This window comes from Mustela lutreola, chromosome 7 (genome assembly GCF_030435805.1).
Source record: "Mustela lutreola isolate mMusLut2 chromosome 7, mMusLut2.pri, whole genome shotgun sequence".
NCBI lineage: Eukaryota > Metazoa > Chordata > Mammalia > Carnivora > Mustelidae > Mustela > Mustela lutreola.
The window spans coordinates 126,445,449-126,470,636 of NC_081296.1; the positions used below are offsets into that span (position 1 = coordinate 126,445,449).

Consider the following 25,188-nt stretch of genomic DNA (forward strand, 5'->3'; position numbering starts at 1 on the left):
AACCCTGAGTCCGGGGGATGTCATTTGTTTCAAGTGGTGTGGAGGAGTGGAGGCGCTTGGGGTTGGGTGTCTGACCATGGGTCCAAGGGTGCCGCTGCCCCGGGGCCTTCAAGCCTCACCTGGCAAGGGGGACAGATAATGACAAGCGCTCTCCACACAAGGTCTCGTGATGATGCACTAGGTTCATGCTTGTGTAAGATCCTGGTCGACTCTCCCACGGACTCTGAAGGCTGGGATGGGTCCTATTCCTTTCCGTGTCCCCCAGCGCCAAGTATGGCACCCGGCTGACTCCAGGGTTTGTTGACTGAGTGCAAGAACGGGAAGGAAGTACAGGGCACGGGAAAGTCTGAAAAATTCAAAACTACCACGAACCGGGGCGCCTGGGTGGCTCAATTGGTTGGATGACTGCCTTTGGCTCGGGTCATGATCCTGGAGTCCCGGGATCGAGTCCCACATCGGGCTCCCAGCTCCATGGGGAATCTGCTTCTCCCTCTGACTTTCTCCTTGCTCATGCTCTCTCTCACTGTCTCTCTCTCAAATAAATAAATAAAATCTTTAAAAAAAAAAAAAACTACCACAAACCTCCTCAACTTCTCAAAAGAAGCAGATTTCCGCGCGTGCTCGCGTATCTACCTGAGTTTAGGTGAAAGTGGAATGGGCGAGCCTTTGTGAGGAAATATTTTAAAATGAAAATTGACTGAAGGAATATTGTCCTCCCCGCCTTTCCCTTCTCATCACTTCTGGGCCATGCGTTTGCTGCCAGATACTTTTCCGGGGGAGTCATGAGGAACGATCGGTCATTACTTTCTACGCCCCATCTATTATTGATACATTTCAGATAAAAGGGCCCTTTCCACCAGGGGAATGTCTTTGTTTCCTATTCTTCTGTGCCTACGCTCCAGAAGAGAACTGACTTTGAAGTCAGATTATTTTCATTTTAATCCCGACTCCCCCGCTTTCTGCCCCCTTGACCTCTGGTTAGCCATGTACTCTCTCCAGGACTCAGTTTCTTTATCTGCAAAGCGGGGATACGCGGTGGCTATGACCGTGCATGTGCCTTGCAGCCCTGCCGTGGAGTCCTTACTATCCACCTTCAGCAGATAAAGAAACAGAGAAAGTAAATGGTCAACCAGACACGGATGGCTTCAGGACTGAAACTCTCCTGGTGCTTTGGAAACTTGGGATTGGTGGATTCTATTCAGACTCTGCTCCTGGGGACAGCCTCTTAGCAAACTGGCATCAGGAATTGGTCTGAGAAAGACCTTTGTCAGGCCCAATTCTGCTCAGCCTCAGGGGTGCTAGAAGTCCCGGAAGCCCAGCGGCAGCTGACCTCTGAGCTCAAGGCTGCCACTGGGCTTCCTCCTAATGTCTCGTCACCTGACACTGTGAAGGATGTTCCCTAAGTAGGTTATCAAACCCCTGAAGCCGGGAGGGACTCTGACTTAACCCCACCAGAGCTTGGCACCTCCTGCTGACTTGGCATTAAGTAAATGCTAGTCGCTGAGGATGGTGGGGTTTCGGGTGGGCCTTTTGTTTAGAGTCTGAAGGAGTTAACAACAACAACAACAACAACAGAAAACAAACATTTGCTCTATGCCAGGCGCTGTGCCAAGAAATGGAGATCCAACAATCAAATGACAAGCTTTCAGAATCCCTGGAAATCCTAGGGATTTCCTGGCTTGTGGGGAGACAGGCATGCCGAGTCTGCCTGGATAGTCCAGGACGACTTCACGGGGGAGGCGGCTTTGAGCTGAGACTGAGGAGGGTGGGAGTCTCCCAGGCATGTGAAGATGGGGAGGGAGCTCCCGGCCAAAGGAACATCCATGGACTGCGGAGGCATGGCCAGAGCATTGCTATGTTGGGGCACCTGCTGTGGAGGGCTGCAGGAGTGCCTGGCTCTTTCCCACTGAGCACCCCTCCCCCACATTGTATGTGTGGTTTCGATGTGCCAAGGTCTCCTCCTTTTATTCCTCATTCAATCAGCATATGGTGTGCCAGGCACCGTACAAGACACTGGGTACAGAGCTGAGAGGGTAGGCCTGGGTCCTGCCCTCCTGAAGCTCTAAGTCCAATGACAAGTAAACAGCCCAGTGAGTGTGGACCAGAGCGACCTAACCTAGCAGAGGTCAGAGACCTAACCTAGAGGGGCATATGAGTTTCCTATTGCTGCTGTAACAGATTGCCATCATTTTAGTAGCTTAATGCAATGCCTATTTATTATGTTGTGATTCTGGAGGTCAGAAGTTCCAAATCTGTCTCATTGGGCCAAAATTAAGGTGTCGGTAGGGCTAGATCCTTCTGGAGCCTCTAGGGGAGAGTCTCTTCCTTGTCTTTTCTGGTTTCTAGGAGCTGATTTCATCCCTTGGCTTGTCACCCCTGCTTCTTTTCTTACGTGCTTTCTTTCTCTGATCCTCCTGCCTCTCTTTTGTGATTACATTGGGCCGACAAGGGTACTCTGGCTAATTCTTTATCTCTCCATCCTTAACTTAATCACATTTGCAAAGTTCCTTTTGTTAAGGTGATGTAGGCAGAGGGCCCAGGGATTAGGATGTGAACCTCTTCAGAGAGGCAGCAGGGAGGGTTATGAGTGGGAAATGTGGAGGCAACGTTGAAAGAAACCTAGACAAGATGTAGTTCAGTATCAACAAAGGTTAATAGGAGCCTGAAAGTCGTGTTCTGTGGGGAAGGACTAGCAAGAATATGATGCCCATGGTGCTGATTCGGACTCTGAAATCTTTCAGTGAGAGATTCCAGATGGTTTTGCATTCAGTGAGTCAGAAGGAAATCTAACATTTTACGATTTTATTTGCTAGGATCACGTCCAATTGAAGGTTGATGTTCTGCTTGGTTTTCAAAGAGAAAAGCGATTTTAAGGCTGCAGGAGGAAAGGCAGGTATTTGCAGACCTGGATTCCTTGAGGTGACCACCCTTCTGGCTGGGTGTCCTCAGGGTCATTGGTGTTCTGCACAGGGAGGGAGTGACATTCTGTGCTTTTGTTTGTCTTGAGTTTCCGAAGGCAGAGAGTGAGCAGTCCGCTCTCTGGAGTGGGACTGTTTGCTCCACTTAGGTAATTACCTAATACCATCCCCTAATACCTTATTTACACAACAGCCAGGCTGCTCTATGACAGAGGCCATAATAAGCATTTGTGTAATAAAGGTAGAGGAAAATCGAACGTGTTGCTATTCACTGCTGCACAAGACAGATCTCTAAAGTGCATGATAGCGTCGTGTGTGCAACACGACCCTGCTCTTCCTGCCATTCTAGAAAAGCCTCCAGCTTCACAAATTTATTTCCAAGGTAATGAGATTGCCCTTCTAGAGACGAGGGACTTTTGAGAATTAGATGTGTTCTCAAACCAAGGGGAAATTTCTTTTCCAAAGGCTTCTTACTGGAGGAAAATAGACACAAAATTCGGTCACTAAAGTCATTGCATTTTCTGTTGAGAAATGTGCTTAGAATTTATTTTATGATTCTTATATTTTTCTAGGAGACCAAGTTACTTGACATGCAACATCACTTATTGTTTACTTCCCTCTATCCAGTCCCCGGTTTGTTTGTTTGTTTGTTTTTTCACTTTGATCATCTTCTGAAACCCAAACTTTCTTTTAAAGATTTTTTATGTATTTACTCGACAGACAGAGATCACAAGTAGGCAGAGAGGCAGGCAGAGAGAGAGGAGGAAGCAGGCTCCCAACTGAACAGATAGCTTGATGTGGGACTCTGTCCCAGGACCCTGGGATCATGACCTGAGCCGAAGGCAGAGGCTTTAACCCTCTGAGCCACCCAGGCACCCCTGAAACCCACACTTTCTTTACTGTGTCTGAGTATTGACTCGTCTGCCTGATAGCAAGCTTGCTCTTCTTCCCTTTGTTTTGTGACCAGGACCGGATGAAAGGGACTCTGAAACTCGTTAGATGTTCATCTCCTCTTTGCTCTTGGTGTCCTCCGTCCTCAGTGGGTGGACAGAGTAGCTGGGCATCCGTCTCCTATTTATTCCCTCTCCAAGTTGCACAGCGTGTCTGTTTTTCAAATATGATGGTCTGTCCTGCATCTTACACATTGTTTATCCGAGGAAGCTTGAGAGAAGAGATGAATTATAAAACACGGAGACTTGGCTTTCAAAATTGGGCCCTTGCAGAGAAATGTAAGAATGTTGAACTCAGTTACTACTCCTTTTTTGAAACCCCCGAACTCCTGGGGCTCCTTTTCCAAGAACTCAAACAGGCATCTCACCGCTGATCAGATTCCCTCGCTGCCCAGCCTGGTGAACCAGGTTTTCAACCTCCCGTTTGAAAGCTGGCTTGAGAAAGACATCTGTGCTTTGTTTCTGACAAGTCGTGTGTCTTGTATTTATCAACAAACTCTCTCTTCTTCTGTCCCCTGCCCTGTTTCTCAGTGGCCGTTCCGGCAGCAGCGCCCCCCGTGGGCCAGCCCAAAGGTGCCACTAACGGGCCTTACGCCACCCCACGCCTCTCCATCTCCTCCCGAGCCACGGTGGTAGCCAGGATGGAAGGCGCCTCCCAGGGGGGCCTGCAGACCGTCATGAAGTGGAAAACCGTCGTCGCGATCTTCGTGGTTGTGGTGGTCTACCTTGTCACTGGCGGTCTGGTCTTCCGGGCCTTGGAGCAGCCCTTCGAGAGCAGCCAGAAGAACACCATTGCCTTGGAGAAGGCGGAATTCCTGCGGGATCATATCTGCGTGAGCCCCCAGGAGCTGGAGACGCTGATCCAGGTGAGTGGGGAGCGAGGCAGCCACAACTGAAGGGACAGCTGCGGTTTTGTCCTTCGAGCTCACTGAGTTTGCTTCCGGTTAAGATGCTTCTGATGGTGGTGGTGGATTAGGGAGGGTCTCTCCGGGGAGGTGGCATTTGAGCTGGGACCTCAAAGGAGCCAGAGAGTGAGACATGCAATTCTGTGGGGGAAGGGGGCCAGGCGTGCAGCAGCCTCCATGTGGCGATGTTAGGAGCAGGCTGGGTTTTGCCTCACCTGCTTTTGGATGAGGTGGCTGGAGGCAGCAGTGGGCAAAAGGGCTTTGGATTTTCAAATCCAAGGCCACCTCTGTGTGCTGATTAGCTTCCTGGTTTGGAAGTTGGTGTAGGATGCTGGGCTAAGAGAGTGCTTTAGAAGCCAAAGAAGGAATTTTAAACAAGCAGGGATGTATTAACGTGCGCTTCCCCCCCACCCCCCACCGACATCGCGGGAGGGGGGCCATGGGAGGCTGTTGGTACTCAGCAGAGTCGTTTGGGTGAGCTTATGGGGACGAAATAACAAAAATAGCAGTAGTAGTAATAATCAGGATTGCTGCTTTGAACATATTGCATCAGGCACTGACTGAGGTCCTCGCAGACCTTGGATATTAAGAAAAAATATCCATAAACAGATAGAGGCAGAGACCTTTGGGCTACCATCTAGAGAAGCAGGGCAATGAAAGTGGGGGGTGGGGTGTTTGGGAGGGTCATGGGAGACAGAGTCATCTTGGGTGGTGTGATGGGAGCAGATAAAACAGGAGGCTCCAGAAGCCTGGGAAGGGCAGAGAGCCTCGTCCCAGAGGGAGGAAGGGGAGTGGTTGGGAGCCCAGTTGGGCGGCTTCATTGTTCAGTAGATGGAGGATGAGAAAGAAGGATGAGAAAGAAGTCTCCTGTGACTCCTTCCGGTCTGGGGCTATGTGCATTAAATTCTAATGGCTACTACAATCCAGGATATTGCAGGATTGCGAGACTGACCTGGTTATTTGTATAATTATTTCAAAGTACATTGATAGGGTATGGGAATTTTGGAGCTCCTTATGATCTGGAAATTTCATAGCAATTTTATTCCTTTAAAGAAATTTTGATAATCTGACTTGACTCTTATAAATAATTAGAAATATACATTTCTCCACCCCCGGGAATAAATATAATTTCATATCTATGATCCTATAATTTTGACTAAAAAGAAAATTTTAAATGCAAAAATCAAAGGGCAGTATTTCATATTATTCTTTCTTAGATAGCTTTTTGTCTTTTTCTCCCTCTTTTCATGAGAAAATGGTATCAAATTTGTGATAATGGGTATTGTACCAATCTGTGTCAGATTTAAGAATGTCATAGAAAATGAGGGAAACAATTCTGGAATACTTTTAAATAAGAATGGAGATATACACGTTGCTGTGATATGCAGTGAGATCCTTTCTATTTAGTTGCAATACATAAAATAACCTAAAAAGTGTTCCAAATTGAATCTAGATTCATGCTTGGATTTTTCCTTTCTAAGACAGTGAGGTCTTGAGGAAAAGATTATGTCATATTATCTTTGTATCTATGTGTAGCCTATGCATTGCTTTGTATCTAATTATTGCCAGACAGAGAAATCACTTTGGATTGAGATATCAAACTAAATGTATAACATTGGTGATACCACGAGATATCTGAGATTACTCATGCACTGGTTTATTTGTTTATGTATTTCCATTCTTTGGCTCTCTCCTTCATGAAAGAACTCAGAGGCCAGAAGGGACAGGAAGGGAGCATGTAGAGATTCTAATTCTAGTGCTGCCATTAAAACTTGTCCCCTGCTTTGGTGTCAAAAGTTGCTCTGGGAAATGAGGGTGTGTTTGTGTATGAGTGTGTGTATGCATGTGAACACACATGCATCTTTAAGATCATTTCTGTAATAATTAAAAAAAGCTACCCTGCATTAGATACGTGCTACAAGCCAGATACCTTACACTCATTATCTCATTTAATCATTCCAGCAACCCTCTAAGTTGGCACTATTACACCCATTTTATAGGTCAGGAAGGCGATTCTAAAATAGCAGAGTAACTTCCCAACCCCCAATGTGGCCGAGTTGGGAGTCAAAGTGAGGTCTGTTTGACCTTGCCCTTCCTCCCACGATGAGTCTATAAGGTCTTCAAGTGGTCTTGCTTTATCGTAAAATCAGCTCTCTCTTAAACATTTGCTTTGTGTTTAACGCTTGCCAGAATTTTAAGAGTCAAGAAGCATTGGAGTTCCCCGCTTCCTAACAGAAAGCATCTCTCTCTGTCTTCTCCCCACACCCACTGAGTGTGAGCCTTGGGTTTGGGATACTTTAAGATCTCCTGCCACTGTGATGTAAGGGTTTATACGTGGGTTTATTTACAGTCTTTTTCATAACACAGGTTAAGCAGATTTAAATGCTGAGTCTGTGTTAATCAAGAACAAGTTGATCATGGTTTGCCTTTCAGTTCACTGATTCCTTCCCAGGATGAAAATGTCCACACTTATGGACAAGGGGGAGCATTCTCTCACTTTCTGTGTCTGAGCAGCATTGTGTATAGTGCTCACAAGACACTTCTTGGAAGAGTTTTCAGCATGTTATGTTCCAAACTGGAAACATAGTATTATTGTACTTCACCGAAGTCTGGAAGGAGTGACTGACAGGTATAAAAAATGATATTGATGGTATTTATCTGGTAATGTCAGGATCCTTGACTGGATTGAGTGAACTCCTCATAAGGTAAGCTAGAAGGTGTAATTCGTGTTATTAATAACAAAAACAGAGTACCCAGAACCGCTTAACTCCCATGAAGTGCCGTAGCTGAAAATGGCCATAGCTGGGGGAATGGTCTTCCAAAAGAATTAAACCACTGGTGTGGGGCACCTGGGTGGCTCAGTGGGTTCAAGCCTCTGCCTTTGGCTCAGGTCATGATCTCAGGGTCCTGGGATCGAGCCCCGCATTGGGCTCTCTGCTCAGCGGGGAGTCTGCTTCCTTTCCTCTTTCTCTGCCTGCCTCTCTGCCTACTTGTGACCTCTGTCTGTCAAATAAATAAATAAAAATTAGAAAAACAAAACAACAACAACCAAAAAACCACTAGTGTGGGGTGCCATGGGACTCCAGAGGAGACTGATGGGTCAATGTCCTGAACCTGATTGCTGTTATGGAGGGAACTATCTCACTGAGGAATTCATACATACATTCTGGAAGTTCCTATTGTGTTCTTGTGTTATCAGCTCACATGCGAGGTGCTGGGGATAGAAAAGAGAATAAAATACACCATGAACAAGTTACTAACCTCTCTGTGATCCAACTTCATTATCAATAAAACGTGCCTAAAATCCCTCATCCTTGGGGTGTTGAGAGGATTAAATTCTGTAATTCATGAGAAGGGCTTTGAACAATGTTTGGTAGGTGGTAAGAGCTGAAAAAAAAAAAAAAGATTGTTCTTTCTGCTGCAGCTGCTTCTAGTATTGTTCTGGGAGCTGAGTTTCAGGCAGTGGTTCTTTTTTTTTTTTAATTGTTTATTTAAATTCCAGTTACTTAACATACAGTGTTTTATCAGTTCAGATGTACAATATAGCCATTCAACAGTTCCCTACGTCCCCTGGACGTTTGAGGGGTTTTGCCCCCCAGGGGGCATCTGACAACATCTGGAGACATTTTTGGTTGTCGTGACTGGAGGGATTGCTAAAGGGATGTGGTGAGTAGAGACCAGGGAGGCTGCTGAACGTCCTCAGTGCGCGGGACAGCCCCCGGCAGAGCAAGCAATTAATCCAGTCAAAAGTCAACAGTGCTGAGGTCAAGAAACTCAGAGAGAAGAGGTGCATAAACCAACAGTGGGAATTTACTGCAATGGAGCTTCCCCCCAGTGTTATGGTGGTATAACTGACATACATCACTGAAAGGCTTAAGGTGTACAGAAGAAAGGTTTGAACATATACTGTGAAATGAATACCGCTGTTTGCTTGGCATCCATCACCGAGTATAGATACAATAAAGAACAAAAGCAAAAAGCAAAAAAAAAAAAAAAAAAGCCAACATTTCTCCTTGTGGTGAGAACCCTCAAGACTGACTCTCTTAACACTTTAACTGTGTATCACATAGCGGTGTTAGCTATAGTCATCAGGCTGTGTTTTACATCCCTAGGACCTATGTGTCTTACAACCCGAAGCTGGTGCCTTTTGACCACCTTCTTCTGATTCCCCCTAATTCCACTTTTGGCTTTTGATCTCTTTTTCTATGAGTTTTGTTGTTGTTGTTGTTTGTTTGTTTTTTGCTTTGTTTCTTGTGTTTTTTTTTTTGAAAATTATTTTATTTTATTTTTTAGATTTCCACATACAAGGGAGATCCTAAAGTGTTTGTCTTTCTCTGTCTTATTTTACTTAGTCTCATGCCATCACGGTCCGTTCATACTCCAATGGGTCTATGTACTACAGTTTCTCTACCCACCCCTCTGTTGATGGGCACTTGGGTTGTTTCTGGGTCTTCTCTATTGTAAATAATGCTACTATGAGCGTGAGGGTGTGTGTATTTTTTCAAGTTAGTGTTTTTGATTTTTTTGGACATATTCCCAGAAGTGGAATTGCTGGCTCATATGGCCATTCTATTTTTAACTTTTTAAGGCTCTTCCATACTGTTTTCCTCAGTGGCTGTACCAGTCTGCATTCCCACCAGCAGGACACAAGTCTTCTCTCTTCTCCATATCCCCACCCGCAGTGGTTGCCTCTTGTCTTTTTGATGATGACCAGAGTGGAGCTATTTGAAGTACATAAAAAATGTGGGCCCCAGCAAGGCAAATGGAGGTCAGGGAGGTTTCTTTTCTTTTTTTTTTTTTTTAAAGTGATTATGCTCATTTATTACTTTTTTCCCAATATGATTTACTTAATTACAAACATATATAATTTGATTTTAATAACAACTGTATTTCATTCTTTTTGATTCTCATAGTAATTATTTATACTTTTATTGAGCTATAACTGACAATCAATAAATTACATATATTTATTTTTTTAAAATGTATTTATTTATTTTATTTTTTATAAACATATAATATATTTTTATCCCCAGGAGTACAGGTCTGTGAATCTCCAGGTTTACACACTTCACAGCACTCACCATAGCACATACCCTCCCCAATGTCCATAACCACATCCCCCTTCTCGCAACCCCCTTCCCCTCAGCAACCCTCAGTTTGTTTTGTGAGATTAAGAGTCAATTATGGTTTATCTCCCTCCCAATCCCATCTTGTTTCATTTATTCTTCTCTTACCCCCTTAATCCCCCATGTTGCATCTCCACTTCCTCATATCAGAGAGATCATATGATAGTTGTCTTTCTCTGATTGACTTATTTCGCTAAGCATGATACCCTCTAGTTCCATCCATGTCGTTGCAAATGGCAAGATTTCATTTCTTTTGATGGCTGCATAGTATTCCATTGTGTATATATACCACATCTTCTTTATCCATTCATCTGTTGATGACATCTAGGTTCTTTAGGGAGGTTTCTGTGACTATTTATCTCTTTTAGTCCTTACAACTATTCTAGAATGATGGTCTTTTGTGCCCATTTACAGATGAGGAAACTGAGACAGCAGGCAGCAAAGTCACATGTTCAGTGTCGCCCATTTAGTAAGCAGAAGTTCTAGGATTTATTCCTGGGCAATCTGACCACAGATCCTAGGGTTTTAACCACCATATACTCAAACAGAAACATGGTCATTCTGCCGGCTCTGGGTAAAAGGCATCCCAGGGGTGTGTGTGGCCCATTGAGAGAGCTTCACATGGTCAGTGTGGCTAGAGCTGTGGGGAGCTCTCAGGTCCCAGCAGCGGGGAGAGGTGGTAGATGGAGGCTGGAGAGGCGAGTCGGGCTGGATTTGGGAGCTGCCCTTAGAGCCTTGCCGAGGAGTTGGGCTTTATGCCCTGGGAAGTGGGAAGTCACTGCAAAGTTTAAGAAAGGCAGTGACATGATGAAAATTATTTTTTGGAATAACAATTCTTTTTTAGCAGTGGGGACTTTGAGTTAGCGGAAGAAGACACTGAAGGAAGGAAGACCCTTTAGAAGAATATTAGAACATCGGTGAGAGAGGCTGAGACACAGAGAAGGGGCCACATGGAAGAGAGTCAGACAAAGAAAACTTGCAAGTGACTTATTCCCACTCAGCAGAGATTTCTGGAGAGCTCAGGGCTCCGCACCTCTCCTTGTTCAAGCAGAGCCCTGTGGGCAATGTAGCTGGCAATGAGCACCCAAGCTCAGCACTTTCCCCTCTTGTGTTAAATCTCATTCCTACTTCCCAGCTGGGTGACTTGGGGAATATTCACCCCAGGCCTCAGCTTCCCATCTGTCGACTGGAGATGGTGGTATTCCTGTCCACCTGTTAGGGCGGTCTGAATTGTGGGCAAAAAGTTCAGTTACTTTTACTGTTGTGATTACTATTATTTATTTGTTAGGGAAGAAAGAAAAAAAGAAACCAGAAAGCCCCTAAGGTATATCCATCCTGGGAGCCTGTTAAGGGCACAGAGAAGAAAGGTCCTAAATGCCCTTTGGGGCTTCAATCTTAATTTTCTAATTAACAAATTTTCTCAATTTGCTTCTGCTGTTAAAGTGTAAAGTCACCTTTATAGAAGTTGCTTGGCAAGTGCAGGCCTGGGCTGCTAACACCAATGGGACTGTGTCTTTGTGGCTTGAGGCAACATAGCAGTTTCCTATCCCATTTAGAGGGCTTACCATGGCTACCTAGATCAGCATCTTTATCCCAAGCTTTGGTGGGAATGCTGAGCCTCATATATATTAAATGGAAACTGATGCCAGCTCTGCTGATTGCTGTCTGTGCCAGTCCCCTGCCCCAGCCTCCTGCCTACATTGTTCCTCATGTGGTTTGGGAAACACTCTGGAGAACCTCAGGGACCCAGAAGGCTCAGGCAGCCCCCAAAGTGCAGGTCAGCGGAATGACAGAATGGCCAGCATTCTAAGGTGTAACTGAATGAAAGAGCCTCTGTCCTCTGACTGAGGGCCTGAATGAGTTTATCCCCAACTGAGGTTTATGGATCTTCTAGTTTGATGCCCTGGAGCAAGCCACTTAACCAGAGCTGGGGCTCAGCTGTTCCACCCAGAGCGGACACAGAACAGCCATCCATTTCTGGACTCTTGCCCCCGAGGCGACCCGAGGGAGTCTGCAGATGACTGTAACAGAGTGATTTCCTGCAGAGCTGTCCTAGTCATGAAAAACGGCTCCGGCTTTTTGGTCATTCACTTTCCCCTAGACACTGTTCTCAGTGCTTCCGCATCTGACCTCATTTAACCCTCGCAGTGAGCCGACAGGTAGGTTCCATCGCCATCATGCCATTTTATGGATGAGAAAATTAATTCCAAGAAGTAGCTTGTCCAAAGTAAGTAACAGTCAGTACATGGTTGAATGGGGATTTGAGCCTTGGGACACCTGACTCCGGGGCCCATAGGTCTAAACATTGTGCTATTCTTCTTACTTGTGCTAATGGAATGTATCCCCTGTAGTACATCTGGGCCTTTTCTGAAAGCTTTTACTCCAAGGAAAAGACTGGAGGGAGAAGGAGAGATTTTTAAGGAGGCGTGGGCTATCTTACTTGGTACTGTAGCAGGTTTATGTGGACCATTGGATTTTCAAGAAGGGGGTGTCCAGGAGAGGAAGGAGCATGGGTATGAAAGTTAGGTAGACTGGGTCCCTGACCCCACTGAACCTAAGACTTCGCCTCCTAGGAAAGGGTGGAACAGTCCTTCTCATTCAGAACAGGAGGAGGAGGGAAGGACGAAACCCACACAGAACACTACAGCCTGGCATCTAGCTGACATTCGGGAGACTTTATTTCCTTGAACTTGATTTAATGGCCACCCAATCCCAAGAACCTCTTGATCCTCACTGCTCTGACTTGCCTCAAATGCTTACTTCCTGCCCCCAATACAATTGTCTTAGAAACGTCTGTTCATCTTCTGTGATCCTCAAAGCATAAAACCATGAGGTGGCCTCCTTGACTGATGGGGGAGGGACCCATGCCCCAGTCTGGGTGGATGATGTTAAGTAAGAGTTGTTTTTCAAGCTGTGAATGCTTAAATGTTGTAAGGCTCTGAATGTCTCCAGTGTAGCTCATGGGGGTCACACGACTGTGTTTTCTCCAGGTAATAGCCATGTGGAAGGGAGGGGTGATTCATGGGAGTGGGTGTAGTGTTGGGGGAGGTGCTCACCAGGGAGGACATGGGCATTTCCATTGTAGTGCAGGCAACAAGGATTCCTCTCTCACCGGAGGCCACCCCTGGGGGCAGCTGGTGTAGGGCCCCTAGCATGAGCAGGCTACTTCACCGTCTGGAAAGTTGACTGTACTTCATTCAGACCTTGCTTTGGCAAGTTTCATAACTTCACAGAACCCTCTTGACCTCAAAAATGGGCACTTTCTCTTCATGGTAGTCTCTTTATCTGAAGAAAACCTGAAGCTTTCATCTGCTGGCATGGGCTAGGTCTGGAATTTCCTACAAGTATGAACCTTTGGGTGTGGGTGTCCCTTCTCATCCTACTATATAGATCCCCTTCCTTGACTGGTTCATGTCTTTTTATGTTGGTCAACAGGACCTTTGCCATTGGTTTTCCTTTTATGATCTCTTGGGAATTTGGATCCTTTGCTAGAAAGTGATTAGAGTGTTAGATACTTGATCAGTCCTCTGGTATACTGACACATTTCCCTGGCTCTGCTCCTTGGGCCTGACCCCACCATGCTTTGGTGGGACACAATTTCATTTAAGATACAAGCAGCATTTAAGATACAAGATGCATTTAAGATACAAGAGGACTGGCTACTGTATTGTGTCCTGGGTGTGGACATTGAATGCTGTCTTGGTGACCCAAGCTGCTATTCTGCAGATATGGGAGGACCACAGATCAGGAGCTCTCAAAGTCTTCTCTCCAGGAGCAGTAGATGTTGGTTAATCTGCATGGGCCATGAACATTCCCCAAGGCCGTGACATCTACCATTCCCTTCTTCTGCCAAGCCCCAAATCCCTTAATCAATTACTCCCTCATTCACTCACTCATTCATTAATTCAACAAATTTACTGATTTCTTGCTGTGTGCCAACTTCAGTGCTAAGTCCTGGGGACACAATTGTGAATAAAAGGAGGTACATATAGTTCCGGGAGCTTCTAGCTAGGATGACCAATCATCCCCGTTTTCATGGTTCTGGAGTACTTATTAGTAACATCCCTTTCTCTCTCAAAGATGTCCTGGTTTGAAAGATAAATTTTATGCTTACCCTACTGATAGGTAGTAAGGGAGACAAACCTTGTGCAGGTAATCACATGAATCAGTATAAATAAAACTGAGGTGAACACTGCAGAGGATAAGGGGCCGTGGGGCACATGAGCAGGAGAACTGAGACAGGGGGATGGGGATTCTAGGCGGGGGAGCTGAGTGCCAAGACCCCGTGGTGGGAGGAGGCCCAGGATGTCTGAGGACTTGAGAGAAGAGGAGCATATATGGCTGGAGGTGAGTTAGCAAAGGGAACTTGGTAGAGATTAGCCTGGGGGTTAACACCATGCAGGGATTCATGGCTATTTCAGGTAGCAGAGTGGCGTGATCTGATCCATCCATACATGGCCATTTTGGTCCCTTACATAAACCCAGAGGTTAGCAGTGGTGGTCAGGAGCTGATTTTAAACCGTTCATTCATTTAATAACTACACATTTATGGAATGCCAATGATGGGACTCTGCTGAGTCTGGGTCTCTGGATTTTGGAACTGATTTACCTTTAGAGGTGCCTAAACTCCAGTGCTAGGGGAAGCCTTTGTGTACCCTCCATGATGGGCGGTACCCTGCTTGGCCCCGCAGCAGCACCCAGCACTCATGTGTGCCTCGGCCCTTGATAGACCTGTAGAGGGAACATCTTTTTTCTCATCTGTCTCCTTCCCACAACTGTGAGGTCTTCCAGGTTGAGTCTGTGTCTCATGCCTGGCACAGCAGCCAGCCCATAGAAGATGATTGATGTTTGAGGAATGAATGAATAGAGCTTTTTACATCTGTTTTGGAGACCAAGAGTCCTTTATTCAGAATCTTCGCAGAAGCAAAGCAGAAAATTATTTTGTTTCTGGACAATAGAAGTCCTTTCTTTTTAGTCTGGTTGCCAAGGTACTTCTCTCAAATCATCTTTCTGCCTTTTTTCTACATGAGCAGATTCCCGTGGTGTCCCTAACCTCCAAAGCTTTACATATGTAGGGATGCAATGATTTTTTTTTTTTTTTTAATTTTTTATTTTTTATAAACATATATTTTTTATATACATATATTTTTATCCCCAGGTCTGTGAATCACCAGGTTTACACACTTCACAGCACTCACCAAATCACATACCCTCCCCAATGTCCATAATCCCACCCCCTTCTCCCCAACCCCCTCCCCCCGGCATCCCTCAGTTTGTTTTGTGAGATTAAGAGTCACTTATGGTTTGTCTCCCTCCCAATCCCATCTTGTTTCATTTATTCTTCTACCCACTTAAGCCTCCATGTTGGGATGCAATGATTTTTTAAAAAGATTTTTTAAATTTATTTGACACACACACAGAGAGAGAGGTGTCACAAGTAGCAGAGTGAGAGGCAGAGGGAGAGGGAGAAGAGCAGGCTTCTAGCCGAGCAAGGAGCCGGATGTGGGGCTTGGTCCCAGGACCCAGCGATCATGACCTGAGCAAAAGGCACATGCTTAACCAACTGAGCCACCCAGGCTCCCCAGGAATGCAGTGGTTTAAGGGAAGCACAGCACCTGAGCCCCGATTCAGCAGTCTGTGGCCATCCTTACTGGGAGTCAGCATGCTGAGCCAGTTAAGCCTTCTTCCCCATCCTGGGGCATCCCTTCTTCCAAGCAGCCTTTTGTGCAAGAAGTTCAGGCCACAGCTGAGGCAGCAGGTGACCTCTGTTGAGTGCAGGGTTGGGTCCTTTGTGCCCAAGGACACAGCTCCAATGAAGAGAAGTGACCCCTCCCGGCTGGTGCCCTGAAGTCAGAGGCGCTGCCCTTTCTCCAGCGAAGTGGTCATGTGGAAGATTGTTCGGTGCATGCAAGATCGGGCCTGCAGTTCCCGACCTGTCTCTACAGGCCTCCTCTTCATTACTATTATTGTTTTTATTCTTGAGGCTGTGATTCCATCACTGTCCAGTGAAGTTCTAAAGCTTTTAAGCCAGAAATTAAAGAGCTAATGGCAATTGGCATGCCATTGGAGAAATGAATCTGCAAATGAGGATTGTGTTCTGCACCCCAAAAAAACTCCCATAAAAATAAAACAAAAACCCAGAAATGAGTGTATGGTGTCCACATTTCTATACAAGTGCGCATGTATCTGATTCTCGTTTAAAGTGAAGCGGAAATCTTACTTAATGAGATTTTGACAGTGTGTGGCTCATATAATTATTTTTATTAATTACAGCCAAATTTATTCATTTAGATATTAATTGAATTTAATAAATTTATTAATATTAACTGAATTCCTGTCACGTACCAGGTGCTATGCTTGGCGCCAGTGATTAGAAAACAATAACAAAGGAAGCAAGATGCCTTCCCCTATCCTCCAGAATCTTCCAGTCTTGTATTAATTTGGTCACTAGCTAGCATTTGCATGGTGTTTGCTCTGGCCAGGCGCTTAAATATTTTATCATTTAATGTTTACAGTGGTGCTTCGAAGTAGGTAGGGGTAAGAAACTGAAGGGAGAGGTGAAATAACTTTCCCAAGCTCAACTGAGAGGTAGAACTGGGATCTGGAGATGAAGAGTCTTGCCCCAGAGTCTGTGCTTAATTTTTAACCACAACGCTCTACTTATGAACAAGGAGACTGACTGACTTGGCTTGAGGATTTGGTTGGAGTCCATTATGGCTGGTGCTAGAACAGAAGCAAACACCCAGGGCCTTATTCACAGAGCAGGAATCTCAGACTCAACCTGTGGGACCTCCAAAAGGACCATCATTCACTGCAGAGTAATGGTTAGCTGTTGGTTGTGCTCTAGAGGGACGTGGCTTTGTGTCCTCACATACAGTGTTGAGGCTAAGTCAACATATTTTGTTGAAACCAGAGTTACGGTTATGGTTATCCTTTGGTTCTGTGATTAAAAGTAAGATCTTAGTCTCTTTCGAGAACGAGGAAAATTCTTTTTCCTTTTCTTCGGACAGAAGTGATGGAGAGCTTGACAATGTAGGTTAACTTTATGGAGTGAGGACTTAACCTTTTATTCTTTGAAAAATGAGGGCCAGACCACAAATTCTTACTTCTCTCTATTGTCCTATTTCATGGGGGAAGAGGGGGCTGTAACGGATGAGCTTTAGCACAATGTTTGCACACCAGACAGAGAGCTGTCTGAGGGAGAGACCCTGTCTGGGGCGGGGTTGGAGGGGTGTACATTCAACCAGTCCCAGCTCTGCCGCTTACTAACTTCTACAACTGTGGACAAGCTACTTCTGTTTTCTGTTGTCTTGTTTATAAAACGGGAGTAGTAATGTGACACTTGACAGTGGGTTTTTGTGGAGGGCTGAGTAAGAGAGGAAGGCACATTGCAAATGCTGGCTATTAGGATTATTTTTATGAGTATTCTAGAGCTCTCTTCAAAGTCTCTGGGATTGTCTCTGCTTCCTTCTGCCCCCAGATCAGAGTGCACTCATTGGAGATTAGAGGGGCTGACACAGTCTTTGAGGGGGCACAGGAAATGAAGTATTAATTTGGGATTATGAGGAGTGTACATCAAGGACCCTAGCACCAGGGTGACTTTTCAGCAACTTTTGACAAAATTGTTCCTGAATCCATAGAGGATGAGTCCAAATGGAGATGAAAGAGTGACAGTTAATCAGAAAGTTTATTGTTCTCATCAGAGCATATATGATACCCCAGTTCCTTATGGGCTTGATGCTTTCCTCATGGTTTAAACTTTCCCTTATGTAGTCAAAGAGAGAGAGAAAATTAATTCTATATTGTGAGACACAACTTGGAAAGTAAAAGAGCTCCCCCAAATATGACTTGATCCCATGTGACAATATTTAGATAGATTAGTCATTAGTGTATACCCAGGTGCTAATAATTTTTTTTTTAGACCAAATCTTTTTTTAATGATTACTTATTTATTTACTTGAGAGAGAGAGCACCCTCGAGCACACCAGTGAGGGTCAGGGATGGGAGGGGAAGGGCAGAGGGAGAGAGAACCTGAAGCAGACTCCCCAAGGAGCATGGAGCCTGATGCAGGGCTTGATCTCAAGATCCTGAGATCATGACCTCAGCTGACATCAAGAATCGCTGACTCAGTTGACTTAGCCACCCAGGCACCCAGTGAATTGAGTTTTAGCCCATTTACCCCCACCATTAACTGGTGGTAGCAAGGAAAGTCACTTGTCTAAGATCATAGGTTCTGGAAGTGCAGTCTAGCCTACCTTGGGTTTTGTTCTTTTATTCTCTAAACAGATTCTCTACTTGTCTTGTCTGTTCTACAGGTGCCTTCACTTTAGATTTAAAACCAGGCTATAACATTTTGATGAAAGCCTGCTGTCAGGTACCCCAGGAAGGGCTAATACTTGCACATATAACTGGATACAGTTAGGATAGCAGGAAAATACATACTGTCATAATATTCACCAAGGCACGGAAGGTGCCTCTTGCTTTTTGTTTTTATGGTCTGGCCTGGTTTCTGCGAACACTTCTTTGTGGGAGATGCAGAGAGGGTACGGCTGTAGGGGGCCCAGCCTGGGTGGGAGCCCACTTGCTCTCTGCAAGGCAGGGAGCTGGGCTGTGATGGTCTGGGATGGGGAGAAGCGAGAACACTGAGGATGGAGAGAGGCTGTATTTCCAGCATTTAAGAAGGCGATCTTCCTGTTGACAATTCTAATAGCATTTGCTTGCCGGCTGTGCCATGCATGAGTTATGGGACCGTGGTCAGGGGAATTGACTAGTCTCAATCCCAGTGGGTGGTAGTGATGTCTGTCTCACAGTGTCATCATGAGGGTTAACCGAGTTCCTCTGTGCACTGTAAGTGCTCGGAAAGGATTCCTGTTATTATTAATATTGTTATATACGAAATGACAAGGCACACAACTCAAAGGTTTATTTCCACTGAAAAAAAAAATCCTGACAACAACCCTGCAGGGAAGGTTTTCCTCATGTTATAGATGAAGAAACGGAGACTCAAAGAAGCTGAGTAACGTGCTCAGGCTGAACATTTCCCACTTTACCGCAGACTCTCTCTGTTGCAAGAGTAAGTGTTGATGGGGGCCGTCCTCTCCACCTCTGGACCGAGGCGAAGACCTCTTGCAATCTGCCACAGACGTGCCTTGCTGGGGGGTGGCTCCAGATTTCCTCTCGGATGCCCTCCAACTGTTGGAAATATTGTGATGTCGTCTCACACTTGGACATAAACTTGCCCCTCTCCTAACAGCAGAATATTCGCTCCCTCCGCTGTGAAATATTTATGTGAGAAATGCTTCTGGAGCAAGAGAAATAAAAAGAAACCATGGTGAACAAATTAATATCTACTTCCAGTTCTTACCTGAGGCCCTTCTGCCACAGATGCGGAAGGAGGTGGAAAGATGTCCTGTCCTGTTACAGGGGTTTTGAATCATTAGGGGCATTTCCGAGTGGTAATGAATGTGTTCTGCCAATTGCCTTTCTCTGTCTCACCGGGTTTGTGGCTTGCCTTCTGTCCATTAATGGCGGAAAGTGTGCTCTCTTTTAATACATTTATGAAGTCACTTTTTGTACCTACTCCCTCATCCTGCCTTGACCTCTGGCTAAATATCTACTTCATAAACCCCTTTGCTGACTGTGCCCTCTCGGGACTAAGAATGTGGTAGGCACAGAACCAGCTTTTGGTTCTCATATGAGGTCTTTTCCTTTTGTCCTTTTGTCCTTTTGGTATAAGCTATTAGTAAAATGACCCTATGTCCTGAGATCCCCCTGTCTTGTGGTTCCAGCATGGCCCTTCACAGAACCCTTCTTTACTGGGCAAGTGTCCTGGGTTGGACTGTGGGTCAGACGATCGCTCCGGCTACTGGTGTCAGGCATATGACACCGATTGGCCGTATCCATCAGCCAGTCTCAGACACGAAGAGTGATGCTTGTTGCACCTTTTTTTGCTTTTCTTTCTGGTGCCACATAAGGCAACAGAAAAACAGATTATCTCACTGAGTACACAGATCATTGGAGAAAAGCCACAGACAGTTAGTGGTCCCCCGTGGGTCATCATTCATCCCACTGTAGTGCTAACACTCATGATGGTATCTTGCGCCATCTGCAACAGTGATTTGGATGGCCTGGCATTGTCTAATGGGATTACAGCACCGGGGTCGGAGGAGGGAGTTGGTGGGGGTACCCGGTGTGTGTGTGGGGGTGACTCCGAGGGATAACTTTGCCTCCTCTCTTCCATCAGCCTCAGACCCACCTCACTTTCAGAGGGGCTGCAGTTTCTTTTTATACCTTTTGGGTGGTCTTAAAGCCTGGGGATGGTGGTGGGAGGATGGGGGAGAGGGGACAGACTCTTTTATCTAGTTGTTCTCCAGTTTTATTGAGCTATGATTGATATATAATGTGTTAGCTTAAGGTGGACAGTATGGTGGTTTGCTACATTTGTATATTGCAAGGTGATTACTACCATGGAATTACATTATAGTTTCATCATGTTACATAATTACCATTTCTTTTTTTCTTTTTTTTTTTTTTTTGTGGTGAGAGTACTTAAGATCTACTCTCTTAGCAATTTTCAAGGGTATAATGCAGTATCACTAGCTGTGATCACAATGCTGTATATTGGGTCTTCAGAACTTACTCATCTTATAAGGGAAAGTTTGTCTCCTTTGACCAATATCACCCATTTCACCCACCACCCAGCCCCTGGGCAGCCACCACTCTAGTCTTTTAGTTCTTGCCCCATTCATGTTAGCTCACCACCTTCTTCTTCTTCTTCTTCTTCTTTTTTTTTTTTTTGAACAATCATTATATTTCTTTTGTGGATCTACTTTCTTATTACGTTTCTCTGCTTTTACAAAGAAGTAAATTGCATGGCCTAAATTTATTACTTTAGTTTGTTCATTCACTTATTAATGATCTGAACATTCACTCATGAGCTGTTTCCTGGGTAGTTGGGTGGGTGCTGGAAATTCCAACTCAGAGGCTAAAAAGGAAATTAAAGAGCGAGTGGAGTTAAATTTTAAAGTAATGCCCTCTTATCCAGAGTACCCTATCCCTGAAGCTCTCACATCATATTGAGTATAATTTCTTTTTGGGTCCTCATAAGAGCTCTCTGAACTTGGTACTGGTTGAGCTTCTAAGTGTACACGTGATGCTCATTGGGTCTGAGATTGTGGCCCAACATGATGCTGCTGTTGGTCACATCTCTCTCCTATAACTGATCTTTTAAGTGAAGTAGTACACGGCTCCGATGCATCATTTCATTATCTATGTGCTCAGACATTTCTAATGGGCTGGCTTGTCTTCACTTGTGCAGCCTGAACGCAGAGAAAAAAAACATGAGAGCAAGCGCATTTAATTTTAAAATGTTTTACTTGAGTTCAAACAATTAAAATGATTAGAAAATACTTTAAAAAATTAATAAAGTTGGAACTCTGAACCCCATCAGAAATATTCTGAGTTAAAAATGATGCCATTAATTCAAGTGCTAGACTGTTTAACCTGGGTTCTCTTTTTGTGTGTATAGCTCATGTGTGTTGTTTCGTTTTAATTCTGGTGGTTTGCCGGAGTCTTTCTGACCCACCCAATCCAGACAGAATAATCAAACCTTATTCCCAGGACTGGAGATTGTTCAAAGCTTCACCAAGGTCTTGATGACTATTTGGAGAGTTTCTTTTTCTCCTTATTTCAGGTTCCAAACCTTGTTTTGGTTCCATCGTGCCCGGAAAAAGCCTTTATATTTAATTTCCACAAAAGCACTTCCTGAAGGTATTTGCGTGTGTAGCTCACTCTACTGTAGATTTGGGAAAGTGAGAGAGGGATTGATATCAGAGATCTAAGCAAAGTTAAAGTTGGATGCCGGGTGGACCGGCCTTTCAACGTCGCTAGCTTTGCTGCCGCAGAGCCCGAGCTCCCACGCACCCATGGACATTCCTTTCTTGCCTTTACTTCCTTGTCTTCCTGGTTTTTCAGGGCTTTCGCTCTCTTTTCTCTGTTTCTTCCCTCTCAGGGTATAACATCAGTTGTTCCCCATGTTTATTTATTTTTTTAATTTTATTTTAAATGGAGAACAGTTAAGCTCTCTCCAGCTGCAGCAGCCAAATGAAGGTGGGTGTCTGCCTTTACATGTGGTCTAATTAGAAATGATCCTTTGAGAGGTCCTTCTGCCTAAATTCTCGGGCAGTCACGGTCTTCCTCCTCATTTCTGTCTGGAGATGAGCACCGAGGTGGGGAGAGAGGAAGGCCTCACTGAGAGGAGAGGTCTAAACTATGACTTAGGCCAAGTCTGGATTTGAATTCTAGCTCCACTTCCCTGCTGTGTGGCCTAGGCAAGTTACTTAACTTCGCTGAGCCTGGTTCCCTATCTCAAATGTGGGGATAATATTACTTTCTTGCAAGTTGTAGAAAGGCTAAAATTGGATAGCACACAAGTTGCAGGAAGGATAAAAAGGAATAAGACTTTTTTTTTTTTTAAAGATTATTTATTTATTTGACACACACAGAGAGAGAGAGAGAGAGAGAGAGTGAGAGAGGTCACAAGCAGGCAGAGAGAGAGGGAAGCAGGCTCCCCGTCGAGTGGAGAGCCTGATGTAGGGCTCGATCCCAGGACCCTGAGACCATGCCCTGAGCTGAAGGCAGAGGCTTAAACCACTGAGCCACCCAGGTGTCCCAAAAAGGAGTAAGACTTCTAAAGCACCTGTCTGCACGCAGGAACTCAACAAATGGTACTTTCCCTCCCTTTCAACCAACACATGCTTTCCTTGAGGGCTGCATATGTAAACATTAAATATTTATAAATTGCATAATTCAAAAAATGAAACTTAAAAAGGCATGTTCCTCTGGCTTTTTTGATGAAACAAATAATCATCCCCACTTGTCTCTGCTGCAAATCTGTACTTTTATATGCGGCTTATGACATTTAGGTACATTTCTCAGCACAGGAGACTGGACTGAAGCCCAACTCTCTATGCGGCTTCATAGATATTGTAAATATTAGGTTATCGATAGTGTGCCTAGAGCTGTCCCCAAGGTTTTCCTTGCAGGTGGGCCTGGCACAGCCGAGTAGGTAATGAGCACATAAACACTAGTTAAGGCCTGTGATTTGGTCTGATGGCACTTACACAGCACAGTGAAAATGGATATTTTACCAGCAGAAGTATTTACCAGTAGAAGATGGATATTTTGCCATCCGTCTTGCTCTAAAGCAGAGCAGAGCCTCTGATGGGTAAGTGATAGTTGTCCATTAGGTCTGTTAAACATGGGCTAGGAGAGCCCGTGTGCATCCCACAAGGCTGGATTTTAAATCCTGGGGTGCCAGGGACACAGCCTCCAGTGGACCGTCTCATGTTCTTAGGACCAGGAAAGAATACACTTCAACAAAAGAGTTTTTTATTTCCCTATTGTGCAATCAGATGTCTAGGGGTCTGCCAGATCTAGCCTGGGGCCTGCTTTTGTAACACCCATGAGCTCAGAATGGTGTTTGCATATTTAAAGCATTGCTAAAGGAAAAGAAAAATAGGCAAAGGGGAAAAAAAAAAAAAGAGGAAAAGGTTGCTGATACCTGGTCTAGAAAGTTTGAAATATCTCAGATTCGTGAAGGTGAAAGGTAATGATGATTGGCTTTTTCCGTTAGTCTGATTTGTGGCAGAAGCTCTCTGCCTGTTTGAACAAAGCTCTGTGGGTATTATTTAGGATAAATTGAATTGCATTTCAATATTTAACTGTGACCTGTTATCTCCACATGGGGTTATTCCAACTTTGTTCAGGGAACACTCGCTCTATTTTTTGTTCCAAAAGTAGCTCATATGTTTTGTCACCTCCCTCTGAAGGCTCCACCTGTCACTTCCTCACCACAGCTCCTTTGCTTGAAGGTTCTTCTACCCTCTCCCAGGGCCTGAAAGGGGCTGGCAGAGGCCAGCCCAGGAAGGGCTGCGGATGTATTTTGCACGTTATTCTGCACATGTGGGGATTTTCAGCTGGGGAGCCTGTGATCAAAAGCCAGTTAAATATATGTGGTGCAGGAGTATGAGCCCTGGGAAGTGGGTATCTGTGGGGACTGCGGTACATGCATGGAGCCTCCTGCAAGAAGTGGGGGCCAGACTGGACTCTACAGGACAGGTACTATGGTGGGAGGGCATAAGCAAAGGTCTAGAGGTGTAAGGGGATGTTTCATGGAGTTGACCTGCCTTGGGTTGGAGCTTTTCTAGTAGTGTGAGATGGGCTTGGATCCTCAGTGTGGTCAATTTATGTGCATTTAAGGTGTATGGAATTCCAAACCCTGCAGCCAGTGAGGAGTCACTTATTTTAAAAGGAGTGTGTGTGTATGCCTGCTCACACACACACACACACACACACACACACACACAACCACTATTTGTTACCCCCTATCTCCATGCTGGGCCCTGGGCTGAGTGCATTATACAGACCTTCTCACTGAATACTCAAAACTCTGTGGACAAAGGCATTATTATTCCCCGTTTGCAAATAAGGACATTTGCATTTACAGAGGTTAAAATAACTTGTCCATGGTTCTGAAGTTAATAATGGGCAGAGCCTTGCTGGCTTGATTTAAGAGCCCAGGCTCTCACCTCCTGCCATGCTGAAACAAGCTCAGCACAAAACATTTTAACAAAACAGAAAAGGGAAGAATGAAAAGCAACTGAAATCCTGCCTTCCAGGAGTGACATTTCGGGTGACAATCTTTCTAGACATCTTTCTATATCCACAGTGATATGTATTTTGCATAACCCATGCCCAGATTGCCTAAATCCTGTGCCTGCAAATTTTACATAAATGGCACCATACTATATCGCCTAGTATTTTTTTTCCCACCTAAAAGTAATTTTCTAGTTTTAATAAGTGTGTGTTTAGTATTTCATGTTATGACTGCACCCACGTTCATATAACCAGTACCTTATAGGTCATTTCAGTTTCTTTTTTTTTTTTTAAAGATTTATTTATTAGAGAGAGAGAGAGAGAGAGAGCATGTGTGAGAGTGATGGGGGAGGGGTATGTGTATGGGCGAGGGGCAGAGGAAGATGTAGAGAGAGTCTCAAACAGATTCCCTGTTCAGTGCGGAGCCCAGCTTGAGGCTCCATCTCATGAACCTGAGGTCGTGACCCGAGCTGAAACCAAGTCAGACACTCAACCACCTGAGCCATTCAGGTGCCCGATCATTTCAGTTTCTTGTGCAAGGAAAGAATTTGAGAGCTTTTAAAATTTTTTTTTAAAATTTTTAATCTTGAATCTTGGATCTTGAATCTTTTAATTTTGAATCTTGTGCTTTCTC

General features: G+C 44.9%; 1 protein-coding gene across 6 annotated transcripts in view; it reads left to right on the forward strand.

Moving 5' to 3' along the window:
• Positions 1 to 25,188, forward strand: part of KCNK10 (potassium two pore domain channel subfamily K member 10) — a 134,668-nt gene that overhangs the window by 58,808 nt on the left and 50,672 nt on the right. For all 6 annotated transcript variants that reach the window (XM_059182600.1, XM_059182599.1, XM_059182601.1 and 3 more), the window contains one exon: positions 4,400 to 4,734. In XM_059182600.1, the coding sequence (XP_059038583.1) occupies positions 4,400 to 4,734 (335 nt within the window). The remainder of the gene's footprint in view (positions 1 to 4,399; positions 4,735 to 25,188) is intronic.